Consider the following 13,781-nt stretch of genomic DNA (forward strand, 5'->3'; position numbering starts at 1 on the left):
GTGAAACATCCCGAAGCGTGGATGACGAGCTTCAAACTTTTCAAGCTTAAGCGAGATTAATACATGCTTAAGCATAAAAAAAACATTTTTTATCTTTAATGTAATTATAATAATTCCAAACCAATAAATAGATAAAAAAAATACATAAATATGATAAATTATGACAAATTTAAGTCTGATATATTAATTCTCATATGTATAAAAGTATAAAAATCTCAAAATTATAATCTTTATTTGTTTTTGCAACTAGACAACATTAAAAAATGCTAAATATTTGTCAAATCATTATCAGACATAATTAATCATAATTAAAATTAAAAAATAAACATCTAAATCATAAACCTAATTTATTATTTAGAATAAAAAAACATACATTCAAAATAAAAAAAAGTTAAAAATAAATACATACGTAATTCGATCAAACTACATTTTAATCGTTTTTTTTCGCTTTTCTACGAAGCGGAGCGTTTTTATCGAGCTTCAAGCTTAAACGGACTTTTTAGAACACTGAAAAATACTGAGAAATTAAACTAAAATTATGAAATAATACATTTAAAAAAACAAATAAAAAAAGAGTTGTTCACTAAAATAAACGACCAGGACTTGCTGCTTGAGAAAATTCACTATATCCATTGAGAGAAAATTCACTATATCCATTGAGCTACAAACATTTTGCATTAAAACTTACTTTAGTAATAGGTTGGTGTAAGGATAATTGGAAATACTAGAAAATAAAGCCTCACCAATTTGAGAAAATTGCAAAAAAAAAAAAAAACCTCACCAAAATCATTCAGCTTAAAACAAAATAATAAAATTGAAACGAAGAAAACCAACGACTTATTCCACAAGCAGTTTTAACTACAATCGTAGTATAATGTACATAGTTCAAACTATGATGCGGGTTATAATATACTTAGCTCGTGGCGGCAGGCTATTCACATCCTACATCTTTCTTGTAACAAACTTTTAGCCACCACAGAACGACTCTACCGCGATAAACCCCGGGAAAGAAACAGGTGTTCCTCACACAAATTCGAAAGCCGAACCATTCATTGCTCGAGAACTCTTGCTGTTTATATGTCAAGTTTTTCAGGAGAGGACGCCCCGCTCAGTTTGCTGGGGGCTGGTGTACTTCTACGAGACTGTCGTTTGGTAGGTACAAGCACACTTTCATCCAACTTCCCATTATGATCGATGTCCTCTTCTTCATCTTCATCATTCTTGAAGACTGGATGGATATAAGCGGATTGGAGATAGCTTTTCAAGTTCAGGTTTGGTTCTCTGGCACGTTCCAATGTATCTTTCATCATTGCCTCCTGGAATCCCGAGAAAATATCGAATGAATGAAGAACCATGAATCGGGAAGGAAAAGTTTAAAAGTCATTCTAACCTGTAAAGGGAATTTAACAAAAGCTGATTGGTATCGGCCTTTGCAGTACAAGTGGAATGAGATGGTCATAACAGGGAGCGCGATGAGGAAAGGGGCAGTTAGAGCGGCCTTTTTGGTGCTCATTAATCCAATTAGAACTATCTGTGAGAAGACGAGAGCAAAAACTATACGGCCATGGACGTCTGGCCAAAATGCTGCAGCACTTTCATATTCTTGGTTGTACACATTGATGATCTGCAAAAGAAAAAGGGACAAACATTTCAGATGTCTTCAGGTGTTCGGCTTGCCTAATTCACTAGTTTTTCGAACTGATTCCAAATAATATTTAACTGTATTCAAGTGTTTGAAAATTTGATTTAAATTTTACAAAAATTATTTTGTTCAGATGAGCTTGGTCTCATTAGAATGATACTGAATTCGAACCGCAGACCAATTTCGAATTCCAACTCTAGGCAAAAACCGAAGTCAAGCCCCTACATGAATTCATTTTTTGAAGCGTACACGAAATGATCAAGCTCAAACTGTTTATGAAATAGAGAGCTACAGAAGAGGATAGAACAAGTGCACTTTCACCTGATGACGGTATACAATATATGCCAGGGCAAAGAACACCAATATAAACGGAAGGAAAACTGGTGTCACCACAGCGTAGATAAGGCCAAGAAGAAAATATAACTGTATCTGTGGTTCACCCGTGTTGAAACCGATGCTCCCTGGATCCATAGCATTTTCTCGATCCTTTTCAGTTTTCACCAAAAAGAAGTTTTTTATATGGTAGAATATCAACGGTTTCAATCTTAAAATTTCTCCCGCCACACCAGCCCATCCATCAACCATTACGTAAGTTATGAAGAAAGTCGCTTTCATAGGGATTGCAGCACCTATTTTCCTTGGAATCCTGAGATGAGAAACGACATAAAAATTGAGTAAAAATACACCAAATTTCACAAAATTGAATGCACCAAAATCGGCAACTGAAACTAACAGTACAACTCATTATTTAACCTTTGCAGCAGCCCCTAAATCATATATTTGATTGTTGTTCCACAGGATTTCTCAACCCTCTGTCAAAAATTGGACAACTTACTGCTCATTCGAATTGAAGACCTTGGCCACTGAACCGAAATCTACAGCTGAAGCTAGCGGTACAACTAAATTATTTAACCTTTGTGGCAGCCTAAACGAAATATTTCGATCGTCGTCCCACACAAGATAATAATACCGATTACCGTTTCCCAGCAATACCTACCAACACAATTGGACAACTAGATACTAAATTGGAACTGAACATGAACCTTAGCATTGGTACCCATTTTAGGACCGAATCTCATATCCCTGTATCAATTACTATAAATGATGGTCAAATCTTCTAAACATTTAATCTGCCACACTTTACCATTTGTCACAAAAAAAAGACTATATATACACATTAATATTACTGGCAACAATCTGAACATAAAAAAATAAAGGGAGTGTAGTTTATATAAGGAAGTACGTACTCATTTGCAGACTGATTGAGAAAACTATTGAGTTGCTCCATCGCACTTCCGGTTATTACACTTACAAGGAAAACGTTTATAAAGTTGAAGAGATAATATCTTGTGGCGGATCTCCTCTCCAGAGACGATATGGACAGAAAGCCCTCGAATTTGGACATCATCATCAGAATTGTCGGAAGCACAATGAGGAAAATCTTTAAAGCAATCCCAGGCAATAATCCTTGGATTAAACCCTTGAGAAAACCTCTACAATACATATGGGTTGTTAATAGTAAAATTGAAATGGAGACCAATACCAAGTAGCCATATGCGTCTATAGAACAAGATAAAAAATGCAAAACAAACTAAAAAATCGAGCAAAAACGCATAGATCAAAAGGAATACTTCAATCGAGAAAGTGTCAGGTGTAAAATAATGTGATTTTATACACGCAATAATATTAGTTAGACAAAAAAGTAAGAAGATGCGCAAAATAAATCATAGAATCAATAACCAGTGAACAAGAACAATACACTTGCACGATTGAATAATTCTAATTTCACCTTTCAATGATTGGTCTCAAGAATGGCACCCTTTTCTCAAGAGCCTCTATATTGGCAAAAGATTGGGCAATAGTAACTGGGATCATGAAGAAGAATGTAAGGAAGAAGAAAGCAACAGCAACAATAAGCCTCCTAATAGAGAGCGACACGTATGGAATTGCCAGGTTGTTCCAATAGACATCACGCGGCTCTGGAGCCCACTCTGTCATCCACAAAGTTGGATTTCTCGATTGCTGTGTTTGTGCACAAACAGCAGCACCCCACCGACTTTTGAATGAGACAAATGCCGCAGGCATGATGCAGCTGACATCAGTTTTTACCCTAATCCGTTCTTCAGCTATCTGCATAATATGATACTTAGGCTACAGAAAGAAGTTTTAGCAAATCAATTTGCCATAGGGAAGAAAAAGACAAATGTGCATTATCACGGAAGAACATACAAAAATATTTATCCATTTCAGTGTGTGGTCGCAATTTAAAAGAAAAATGTCATCAAATGAATGGTACCTTTTCCCAAGCTCTTGAAATTTTTGGATTGGGGTTGATTTTATAGGGAATCATATATTTTGTTAAAAGTTATCAAAAGTTTATATTCATCTAGTCAGGGATTTCTTTTATCATTTGATATTCAGTAAATTAGGGTGATCCTAAAAGAGAGAGAGTATTAAGCCCTTTGCGGCTTTCTTCATAACAGGTTTCTTACGACCAAACCACAATATCATATGGCATATATATCCATTTCGCTTCACTGTCTTCCCATAATTCAAAATTTAATGAGTTCATTTTGATGGTGACAGGTTAATATTGTGTTTTGTAGTTAATGCCTTGAAAGCTTCAAAAATGGCAAATGAATTTTGTATCAATGATGAGTTGAGACTTGGTGCTTAGGTTTGTCGCAATACTCTCCCAAGATACAAACACACTCCTCTTGCAAATACATCATAGTAATTTACAAAAACAATAACCCAGAAAAGTTGTATTCTCTCTTTTGTTTGAAAGGAATGTAAGGTAACGATATGAATGCAATGAGTGTTTTGAAAATCTGATGCAAAAATCAGTTTTATTTTCGTGATGATGCTCTATTTAATGTGTTCAATCTGCAGAGAGATGTTGCTTCGTCATACAGCACTGTCTCTTGGACCAAAGGACATGAAAGAACCATTGTAAGACACCATTAGGATGCAAAGGTGTCTGAAAACTCGAAAATTGAACGTGCTTGTTCATGAATCAGTGTGACGGGCGCTGGATGGCTGCCCCCAGCGCTCCTTTTTCCAGCCCAGGCAATACATTTCCAGCCAGCTCCTTTGCACGCTTTGAGTTCGGGTTCAAACTTCCAGGCAGCTTCTTTGCACGCTTCGAGTCCGGGTTCAAACCCCGGTGCTATTGTTTCGAGTTTTTCCTTCAACCATGTTTCTTAATTTCATTAAGCCTAGTATTCCAATAATCCATCACATGAATGAAAATGATGCATGAATGCACAGTGAGGTCGGAAAGAGAGTTTACATGAAAAATTATTGCATTAGGTGGTTTTTCGCTTTGAACTTTCCAATAGCAAAATACTTCGGATTTACTAGGCCATGAAGTAAACTTGATGTCTTGAACTTCTTGACGTTTTGTGTAAAACCAGACAACAATATCTGCATGATAACTTCCCTACTATTTCTTATTTTTTTCTAGATGTGTCCGTTTTGACGATGAAACATTTCTTGAGTTCAAGTGTTTCATTGAAGCGGTCCGCCCTGATACTTACATAGATGGCCTTCTTCTAAGAGTATCCTGTAATACTCCTCTTTTTACAAGCTAAATGACCATTAATAGTATAACACTTAATTTCACCATGTTGGCAAGCAACAAACTAATTGTCTAGGATGAGTATGGGAAAAATTCCCGAGTTTTTTCTCAATTTTTCACAATTTAGTTGTCCCATTTAACCAAGATATTGGGATCCAATCAACAAGGTTGAGTTACCACAAAAAAAGCTTCTTTTTTTTTTTGTAGATTTCAAGCTCATTCCTCTATAAGTTATACACTTGATCTCTATTCAATGTTTTCGTAAACGGATCCGCCAAGTTATCCTTCGATTTTACATAATCCATAGTGATAACTCTACTTGAGATCAATTGTCGTACCGTATTATGTCTTCGACGAATATGTCGAAACATACCATTGTACATGTTGTTTTGTGTCCTTGCAATCGCCGACTGACTGTCACAATGTATCATTATTTCAAGCACTAGGACTTGTCCAACAAGAAATATCCTCTAGAAAGTTGCGAAGTCATTCTACTTCTTCCGCAACTTTAACAAGTGCTATGAATTCAGATTCCATTGTGGATCTAGAGATGCTAGTTTGTTTGGATGACCTCCAAAAGATTGTGCCACCACCAATGCTAAATACATAGCCGCTAGTGGATTTTGAGTCTCGTGTCAGAAATTCAATTTACAACACTATATTTCTCTAGCACCACATGATATTTTGTATAATGCAAACCATATTCAAAGGTGTCTTAAAAATCTAAGCAACTTTGTCAGAGCCTTCCAATGAGCATCACTAAGATTGCTACTCAATCAACTCAGCTTATTTATGGTAAATCAATGTGCGGTTGAGTATAATTAGTGATGTACATAAGGCTTCCAATAATTCTGGAATATTCCAGTTGGGACACTGATTCTTAATGATTTTTACCCAAATGGATGCTCACGTCCAAAGGCGTCTCTACTAAGGCGGAGTCAAAAGCATTAAACTTTCTCAAGACTATCAACATAATGAGATTGAGATAAGACTGTTGCTCTAAACTTTACCCCTCAAAAGATATACATAACAGTACCTTACAATCGTCAATGGATGTTATAGTACTTTTTTCTTCCTCTAGTTTGCAAAAATTAAGTCACCAATGTCAGTGTGAATTAATTCTAGAGGAGTTGAAACGTTTTAGTCATTTTTGGTTCAACACAAACTTCACTTTTATGTGATGGATCAATGTTATTAAGCAACAAGTCTAAATCCATTTATCGTCACGAGGTATTGAAATTTACGTGTCCTAAATGAACATACCATAAATCAGAACACTCAAGCAAGTAAACATAATTATTATGTTTATTGCCATCAAAATTGCAGTGAACCGATGAGGTTCTCATCGAGATACCGATTTCCAACAAAATGACCATTTTCCAACAAAATGACCATTTTCCATGTTTGACCAATGATGATTCTGACACCAGATACTTCCTTATCTCAGGAACATGAAGCACATCGACCAATGTCCTTTCCTACCTGGATGTCATCTTTATCACAATCTTTCAAGTCCTGAAATGTCCGACGAAGCAGAATTACCTATGAAGAGCTTTCTCCTAGAAACTGGAGTATAAGTGGAAAACATATCTTTATCGGAACATATATGTCGGGTAGCACCCGTATCAACCCACCATTCATTCGGGTTGTCCACCATATTTGTCTCAAAAATGACTGCAGAAAAATCAAGTTTACAAAATCAAAAGGCACTGACCTTTTTCTTGAACTACGTTGGCTTGCTCCTTCCATTTCTTTGGCTCTATGCAATCATTTGTCATGCAGATTGTAGCAATTTGCATTTAACTTCTTCTCGTTCTTTGGTAGTGGTGGTGGTGGTGGTTTCCCATCAAACTTCTTGTTTTTGTCTTTGTTACTTGACTCCACGACATTAACATTTGCATCCAACTTGTTGCCTCTGTTTTCGATTGTTCTCCTGGATCCTTAGCCTCACTATCAAGTTTTCCAATCCAATATCATTTCTTTGGTGCAAATAGTTCTTGAAATTCTTCCACAGAGAAAGGAGTTTCTCGTTAATCAACTTGGAAAATTTTGCCCAGACTCATCTCTTCCACATGAATCTCGTGCAATAGTACTTGTACTTCTTGCACTTGACTCAAAATCCATTTTGAGTCTATTACCTCGAAGTCCAGGAACCGTCCCACTATGAACTTCTTCAGGCCAGCATCATCCACCTTGTACTTCTTCTCGAGCATCTCCCAGAGTTCTTTCGCAATTTTGACTTGAGAAAATACATTGTAGAGCGCATTGTCTAGTCCATTCAGAATATAGTTCCTACATTGAAAAATCACTTTGGTTTCATACATCCAATGCAACCCTCTTTTTAGGATTGAATTCGTCTTCAGCGATGATGGGATGATCCTCCTTAAAAAATCTGGCCAAACTTAGAGTTTTAAGATAAAACAACATTTTTTGTTTTCATCTTTCGAAATTTGCACCATTGAACTTTATTGATTTTCCCCTTGTGGCATTGGAACAGTAGTTGTTGCTATTGATGAAAAGGCCGTCTTGAAATTCAGAATATCACATATAGAGAATTCTTCTTAAGATTGTTTGAGTTATTGCCTTAAAAGTTTCAAAAATGGCAAACGAATTTTGTATCGACGATGAGTTGAGGCAAGTGTTGAATACTTTCTCCTTATGAATAATTAGCCCCGCCTCGGTGCTTCGGTTTGTGGCAATATTCTCCGAAGATATAACACCTCTTGCAAATACAGCACAGTAATTCGCAAGAACAATAACCTAGAAAAGTTGTATTATCTCTTTCGTATGAAAGGAATATAAGTTAGACAATATGAGTGCAATGAGAGTGTTGAAAATCTGATGCAAATATCAGTTTTAATTTAGTCTTGATCTGCAAGGGCATGTTGCTTCGTCATACGGTGTCTCTCGGACCAAATCCAGACAGTATTGTCCCTGCTGGGGCGGCCACAGTAGGCCATGATGCCCGGAAATTCGATGTCTCTCTCGAACCAAATCCAGACAGCGTGGTCCCTGCTTGGGCGGCCGCAGCCCGCGCCATGCTGCATGGAAATTTCCAGGCAGCTCTTTTGCGCACTCTGAGTCCAGGTTCGAACCCCGGTGCTATCATTTCGAGTTTTTCCTTCAACTACGTTCCTTAATTTACATTCATTAAGCCCATTATTCTAACATATTGCAAATATGTCCTTTGCAATGAATTAGCATTTCATAGAGCACACAAGGAGAAAGAAAATTAGAACACTTGCATAATAACTTATAAAGGAAAATAGCAAGGTTCATTGGCTTTCAGAGACTGCTTCGCTCCAACTTCTGAGATATGCCAAAACCGTTGCAGCTTTGCTGCTCAGGCTCAGGACGGACCCCACAGCGAGGAAGGAGGGGGACATTCGCGACCAAAACATGAAATATGTAAAATTTTATATGGAATGTTCTAAAATATACAAAATTCAAGCCCTCAGATTCACTGAATCGTGACCATCACCACTCAGTAAATCCAGGCTCCATCTGCTCCTGGTGATAACTTTTTCTTGCACAAACCTTCCAAAAGAATATAACAATATCCATACTTACTTCTTTTGACAGCCTATTAATTTCAGCAGTCTGGTAATCAATTGCATCAACTTTATTTCCACATAGGCCAAGGCAGCCGATCTGCAAGTTCGAAAGAAAGTAAATGCTGCCATGTCACAATTGAATCGAAGGAATTGTAAAAAGCAGGGAAAACTACGATTCTAACAAATGATACAAGAAACAAAGCATTAAAGTTGAAGTACAAAAATAAAAATACCTTTTTCATGGGACGTTTTGATGGGTTTCTTAAATATTTTAGTTGGTAATAGTCCAGCCAATTTTCCTTAGCTTTCTTCTCTTTGACCAGTTTTGCAAGTTTATTCGCATTGATAACAACCTGCACAAATTGTCTGATATATGAACAAAGGCAAAGAAAAATAGTTTTTTTATTCTAAGACCGATTCGAGATATGAAACCACGAGATATGAAGAGTAAGACCAGAATTTTGTAGGTACAGACAATATATGAATCAAATCATTCTTGTAAATAAGGGATATATGTTCGGCTTCAATATAATCTGACAAAAAGTTCCTGCTTTAGTTATGACAAATGAACATCCATAAATGAAAACCTGATGAGTCAGATAGTTATCTGGATGGTTGACCAAGAAAAAGTGCTCCACGGATTCAGTCACCGATTCATCTGCATCTGGTGGCACATTCCTCACAAGAACCTGAGAAAATTCAAGTTTCAGCTCTACCGGTAAATTCCAAATTAACCGCAAAGGAGGGTTGGTCTGGTGAACGAGCTAAGAAATAGGGCTATAACTGACTGTTAAATAACCTAAACCGATAATGGGTGATTAGCACATGCTTTGTTGATTTGTTTTTCTTTCTTTCTTTCTTTTTTTTTTTTTGCCTATTTCTCAGGAAAGAATTGAAGTTACCTTGAGCATATAACACATCAGAAAAACTAACACATCAGAAAAACTGACAATCATGACAAACTTATTCATTGATCAAGTCTCGTAAACATTTAACAGATCCTAATAGCCGGAAATTCAACACAATTGGATTCTGCAAAGTGCTTCTCAATAGAAACAAAGTTGCAATTAATCCTCACGCTATGTTGCTTTGAAAAACTTCTTGAAATGATGCATAATATGCTAGTATATGAGGCAATTCAAGCATTTTCAGTACGTTTTTAACAACAACACACCCCCCTAATTTTCACAAAGAGCAAGAAAAAATATTGCAAAAAGACTGTCACATCACTTAGCGGCGTCACATTATTCATACTTTTCTTAGTGCGACCTTCTACGTTATAAACTAAACTGAAACAAAACTGGCATCTTACCGTGAATTGATCAGCGCGACGTCTTTCTGAAGCAAGAAAATGTAAGCGCATTGCCGCAATCTTTGCATACTCACTGGACAGAGTATAGCACGTCCAAAGTGCAAAGGCGTAGGCCATAATTACATGAGCCCAAAACCTGTAAGTTGCCCTAAGGTATTAATCATAAATCTCAGAGATACTCAACCCATTAAAACAGGCTCCAAACAACTACGAATTCGGTCAAGTGTGCTTTTGGCCTGCAAAGTAGGGGTTATACACATGGAGTAATGGTAAATCAACATTGTGGATAGTGCCAAAACTTTAGAAGAACTCCAGCAATCTTCCCTGTTTCAAAGATAAAAAAGCTCCTACCTATGTGATTCCTCTGGAATGTTTGAAATAGAAAGCTTGTCGATGTCACTGTACTCGAGCTTTTCTTGTATTCCAGCTTTAGCCAAGGTGTGATTAGTCCAGTTGACCGGAACCAGAATAGCCCATGCAAGTAATGTCACAGGTACGAAAATCTTAAGTCTGCATATCAATTAGCTTTCATACAATCAAGTTGGAGAGGATAGATAACAATCAAATGCATGATTCTAAAAATTTCCTTTTGTGTGTCCAAATTTGATGCTTAATATACAATAACAAAAATTTCAGATAACTAAACCTACCCCAGCAAGTAAATTCGCAAATAGACCGCCGAATCCAGTCCAGCATGATCAATGAGCTCTGGTTCTGGCATTTTAAGTGCATCTGGAACCCAATTCAAAAACCTAATATATGATCTCCAGTCGAGATTCACAAATTTGTTCACAAACACGCTTGAGTTTGTGGGACTGCATCTCAAGCCCTTTAGGTACCATTTAGGAAAATATACGCGGTCATTAAACGGCTGAAGCCGTAAGATGGCAAATGCTACGAGAAATGCTACTGCAAAAAGAATGTTAAACCCTGCAGCAATCCCAATATCCTTAAAAGTTGCCATCTCTTAGTGCTAGAATAAGAACTTCCTGCAAGAAAGAGGAAATTCTAAAGAACAGCTTATAAACTGTGTAACGCAGCTTCCATAGCATAACAAAACCTTTTTCATCTCCAATTACGGACACAATTTCCACTTTAAATAGGCCCAGAAATTCTTTCACAAATAACAAATCAACAAAAGGTAAAAATTCCAATTTACTGTCAACATACAAATGACAAGCAAGAATATGCAGTAATTTAGCATTTAGGAGTGCTTTCTTTAAGGACTGTAGATGGGAGGAATTTGGTGGACTTACATTTCAATTCCTTGACGAAAGGCCACATAAAATAATACATCAAATACTTCAATTTCAATTTTAACTTATTGTTTTCAACAAATCATATCAAAATCCCATTTACAATCCCGAACAACCATATGAACAGAGTAATTAAATAATAACCAAGTACAACGCAGTTTCCACCCTTATCAGAAGAGAAACAAACAAATCCCATCACAACTCCATGGCAGTTTAAAGTATCACTAAAAACAAAACTAAAACAGCGCTAATAAAATCAACAATAAAAACCAGAGAAATAATAAAGAAATCCATGATAGCTTCACGATAATTGACGATACGTACGCCCAACAACTCAAAGAAAGCTGAATAATTTACTCAAAAATACGTCAAACAAGGATAATAATACAGCTGAAGGCAGCGGATCGGGAACTGGGTAGAAATGCTTTATAGTCCAATCAAGACCATAGAACATTCCCAGCTTTCCTTCACACAGTCAACAAACCCACTACGCATACATGCGATTTTGCATTTACAGAGTATAATCAACAAATTACAGGCTTACAGTTAATATTGTTAAATAGAAAAAGGGAAAGAGAAGCGTGTGGGCGAGGCGTACATGGTGTGAATGGACCTTTGGCATCAAGGGTTTGTATATATTTATTGCAATAGTGAGTAACAGTACGATATTTCTTTGAATTTAGTGGAATTGATTGATGGTTACGTTATCGCTTTAAGGATTGAAGTAGGCGACAATGGTGGGGGAATTGGAAAAAGGATCGCGGAAGAAGAAAGAAAGTAGTATTTGTTAATTCTGGAAATGGGAATTATTTATTTATTTATTTACTACAATGAACAGGTGAACTGGCAGACAGGGCTGCCACCACCTGTCGGCATTCCCTCTGTACAACGGCTATATTCACGGATTTTATATACATATATAAAATTAAATATGAAAAATAAGAGAATATTTTTTGTCCGAATCGGAGGATTTTATGCCTTGCTTGTGTAAATATTTATTTTCATTACACACATATATATATATATATATAGTTTTGTCTATAACGGTCTTCATCTCTATATTTATTTCTATTTAAGAGTTATATATCAAAATTTTACTAAATAAGGAAATGAGGAAGAAAAATTATTTCCTAATGTATTTAATAACATTACAATTCTCAATTGGAAATAACAATAAAATTATTTGTATTTTAAAGGCTTTTTTTCGAAATTCTCGTGCTTATTGAATAACACGATTTGAAATATTTGATAATTAATATGTAATTAATTAAAATATGAAAATTACTAAAATTGTCGTAAAACTTATCACATTCTTTTTCAAATTTCTATTTTAAAACTGAATTTTTTGAAAATATAAATTTCACTTTTAATTTGAAATTTAAATATAAATAGCTTGAAATAATAAATAGCATTCATGACATCGGTTTCATCACATGATTCATACCAACGAATTTGTGTTGAATATGATTTAAATTCGAAATATAAACAAATACGATATTCTTTCGAAAAAATTAGTTTTAAATCTCTTCTATCCCTCATTTTAGACAGAATAAAAATAGCTCCTCTGTTAATGTCATCTGAGAGGTTGACCTTTCGAAAATTTTATTTGGCACTGGAACTTCGATTAGTTCATTACTACGATCTACTTGCATATAAAAACAATTGAGATTTTAGCTTGTATTGTATTTCATGGTAAAAAGGTTGTATAATTATTATTTTTCCACATATCTATATAATTATCATTATAAAGCACAATAATTTTGTAGAGTTTTGAGTTATTGTCAATTTTATATGACTGTATCCAGAGTCACAAATCCTAAAGTTTTAAAAAAATTATGTGTTATTGATAACAAATAAAAATATTCGACAAACTTTGTATTTAAGAAAATTTTTCAAAATTTACAAATTAATTTTTTATATTAATGTATGCTCTATAATATATTTAATTTATTTTTTTAATTATTTAATCAAATTCTCGTACTTACTAATTTTTATTGTTAATTATATGAAATAAATATACGTTCATCGCATTGTGAAATACTAGTTATATATATATAAATAGATATTATCTTTAAAAATAAAATAATTTACGATTTTAAATTATTAATAAAGTAAATTGTTGTGTTTTTAGGAAATAATTTTTTTGTTCGTTAACTTGTCCAGTTTTAGATTTTAGTTTATTAAATTTTAAAATTTTAGTTTTGGTACACAATATTTTTGTTTCCATCAATTTTGTTGCAAATGCTGATGTAACATCGAACAAATCGGTAATTTTTAATGTCATGTCAACATTTTTCATAGTAATATATGAACAAAATATGACTGAAAGCCAAAAAAATTGAAACTACTGTGCAATAACTAAACTTTGAAAAAGTAATAACCAAAACTCAAAATAGAAAAAAATAATGTATCGAAAAAGTTACTTTTCCTTTTCCTT

The 13,781-nt window shown here is 35.0% G+C and overlaps 1 protein-coding gene across 7 annotated transcripts; it reads right to left on the reverse strand.

Annotated features, from left to right (window-relative positions):
- Positions 1-814: 814 nt before the first annotated feature.
- Positions 815-12,121, reverse strand: LOC140838825 (calcium permeable stress-gated cation channel 1-like). 7 transcript variants are annotated; one of them, XM_073205405.1, is made up of 12 exons: positions 11,943-12,121; positions 10,739-11,077; positions 10,440-10,598; positions 10,089-10,224; positions 9,364-9,465; positions 9,010-9,129; positions 8,793-8,873; positions 3,432-3,772; positions 2,890-3,135; positions 1,964-2,288; positions 1,391-1,624; positions 815-1,316 (listed from the first exon to the last, which is right to left on the reverse strand). In XM_073205405.1, exons 2-12 carry the CDS (start codon positions 11,050-11,052, stop codon positions 1,074-1,076), a joined length of 2,301 nt encoding a protein of 766 aa, XP_073061506.1. In that variant the 5' UTR covers positions 11,053-11,077; positions 11,943-12,121; the 3' UTR covers positions 815-1,073. The 7 variants fall into 7 exon arrangements, with proteins under 7 accessions (XP_073061506.1, XP_073061507.1, XP_073061510.1 ...); XM_073205406.1 differs by having other exon boundaries at positions 11,889-12,121; XM_073205409.1 differs by having other exon boundaries at positions 12,048-12,065.
- Between the last annotated feature and the right edge of the window lie 1,660 nt (positions 12,122-13,781).

The sequence above is a fragment of the Primulina eburnea genome, chromosome 8, assembly GCF_022965805.1.
Source record: "Primulina eburnea isolate SZY01 chromosome 8, ASM2296580v1, whole genome shotgun sequence".
Taxonomy (NCBI): domain Eukaryota; kingdom Viridiplantae; phylum Streptophyta; class Magnoliopsida; order Lamiales; family Gesneriaceae; genus Primulina; species Primulina eburnea.

Bases quoted from the DNA above. Each gene is read 5' to 3' on its own strand.
- LOC140838825 (XM_073205405.1), bottom strand. From the start codon at position 11,052: ATGGCAACTTTTAAGGATATTGGGATTGCTGCAGGGTTTAACATTCTT. The intron at 10,599-10,738 runs GTAGGTTTAGTT...ATTGATATGCAG, and splicing joins TTGCGAATTTACTTGCTGGG to ACTTAAGATTTTCGTACCTG. The intron at 2,289-2,889 runs GTACGTACTTCC...TTCTCATCTCAG, and splicing joins CTCAATCAGTCTGCAAATGA to GATTCCAAGGAAAATAGGTG.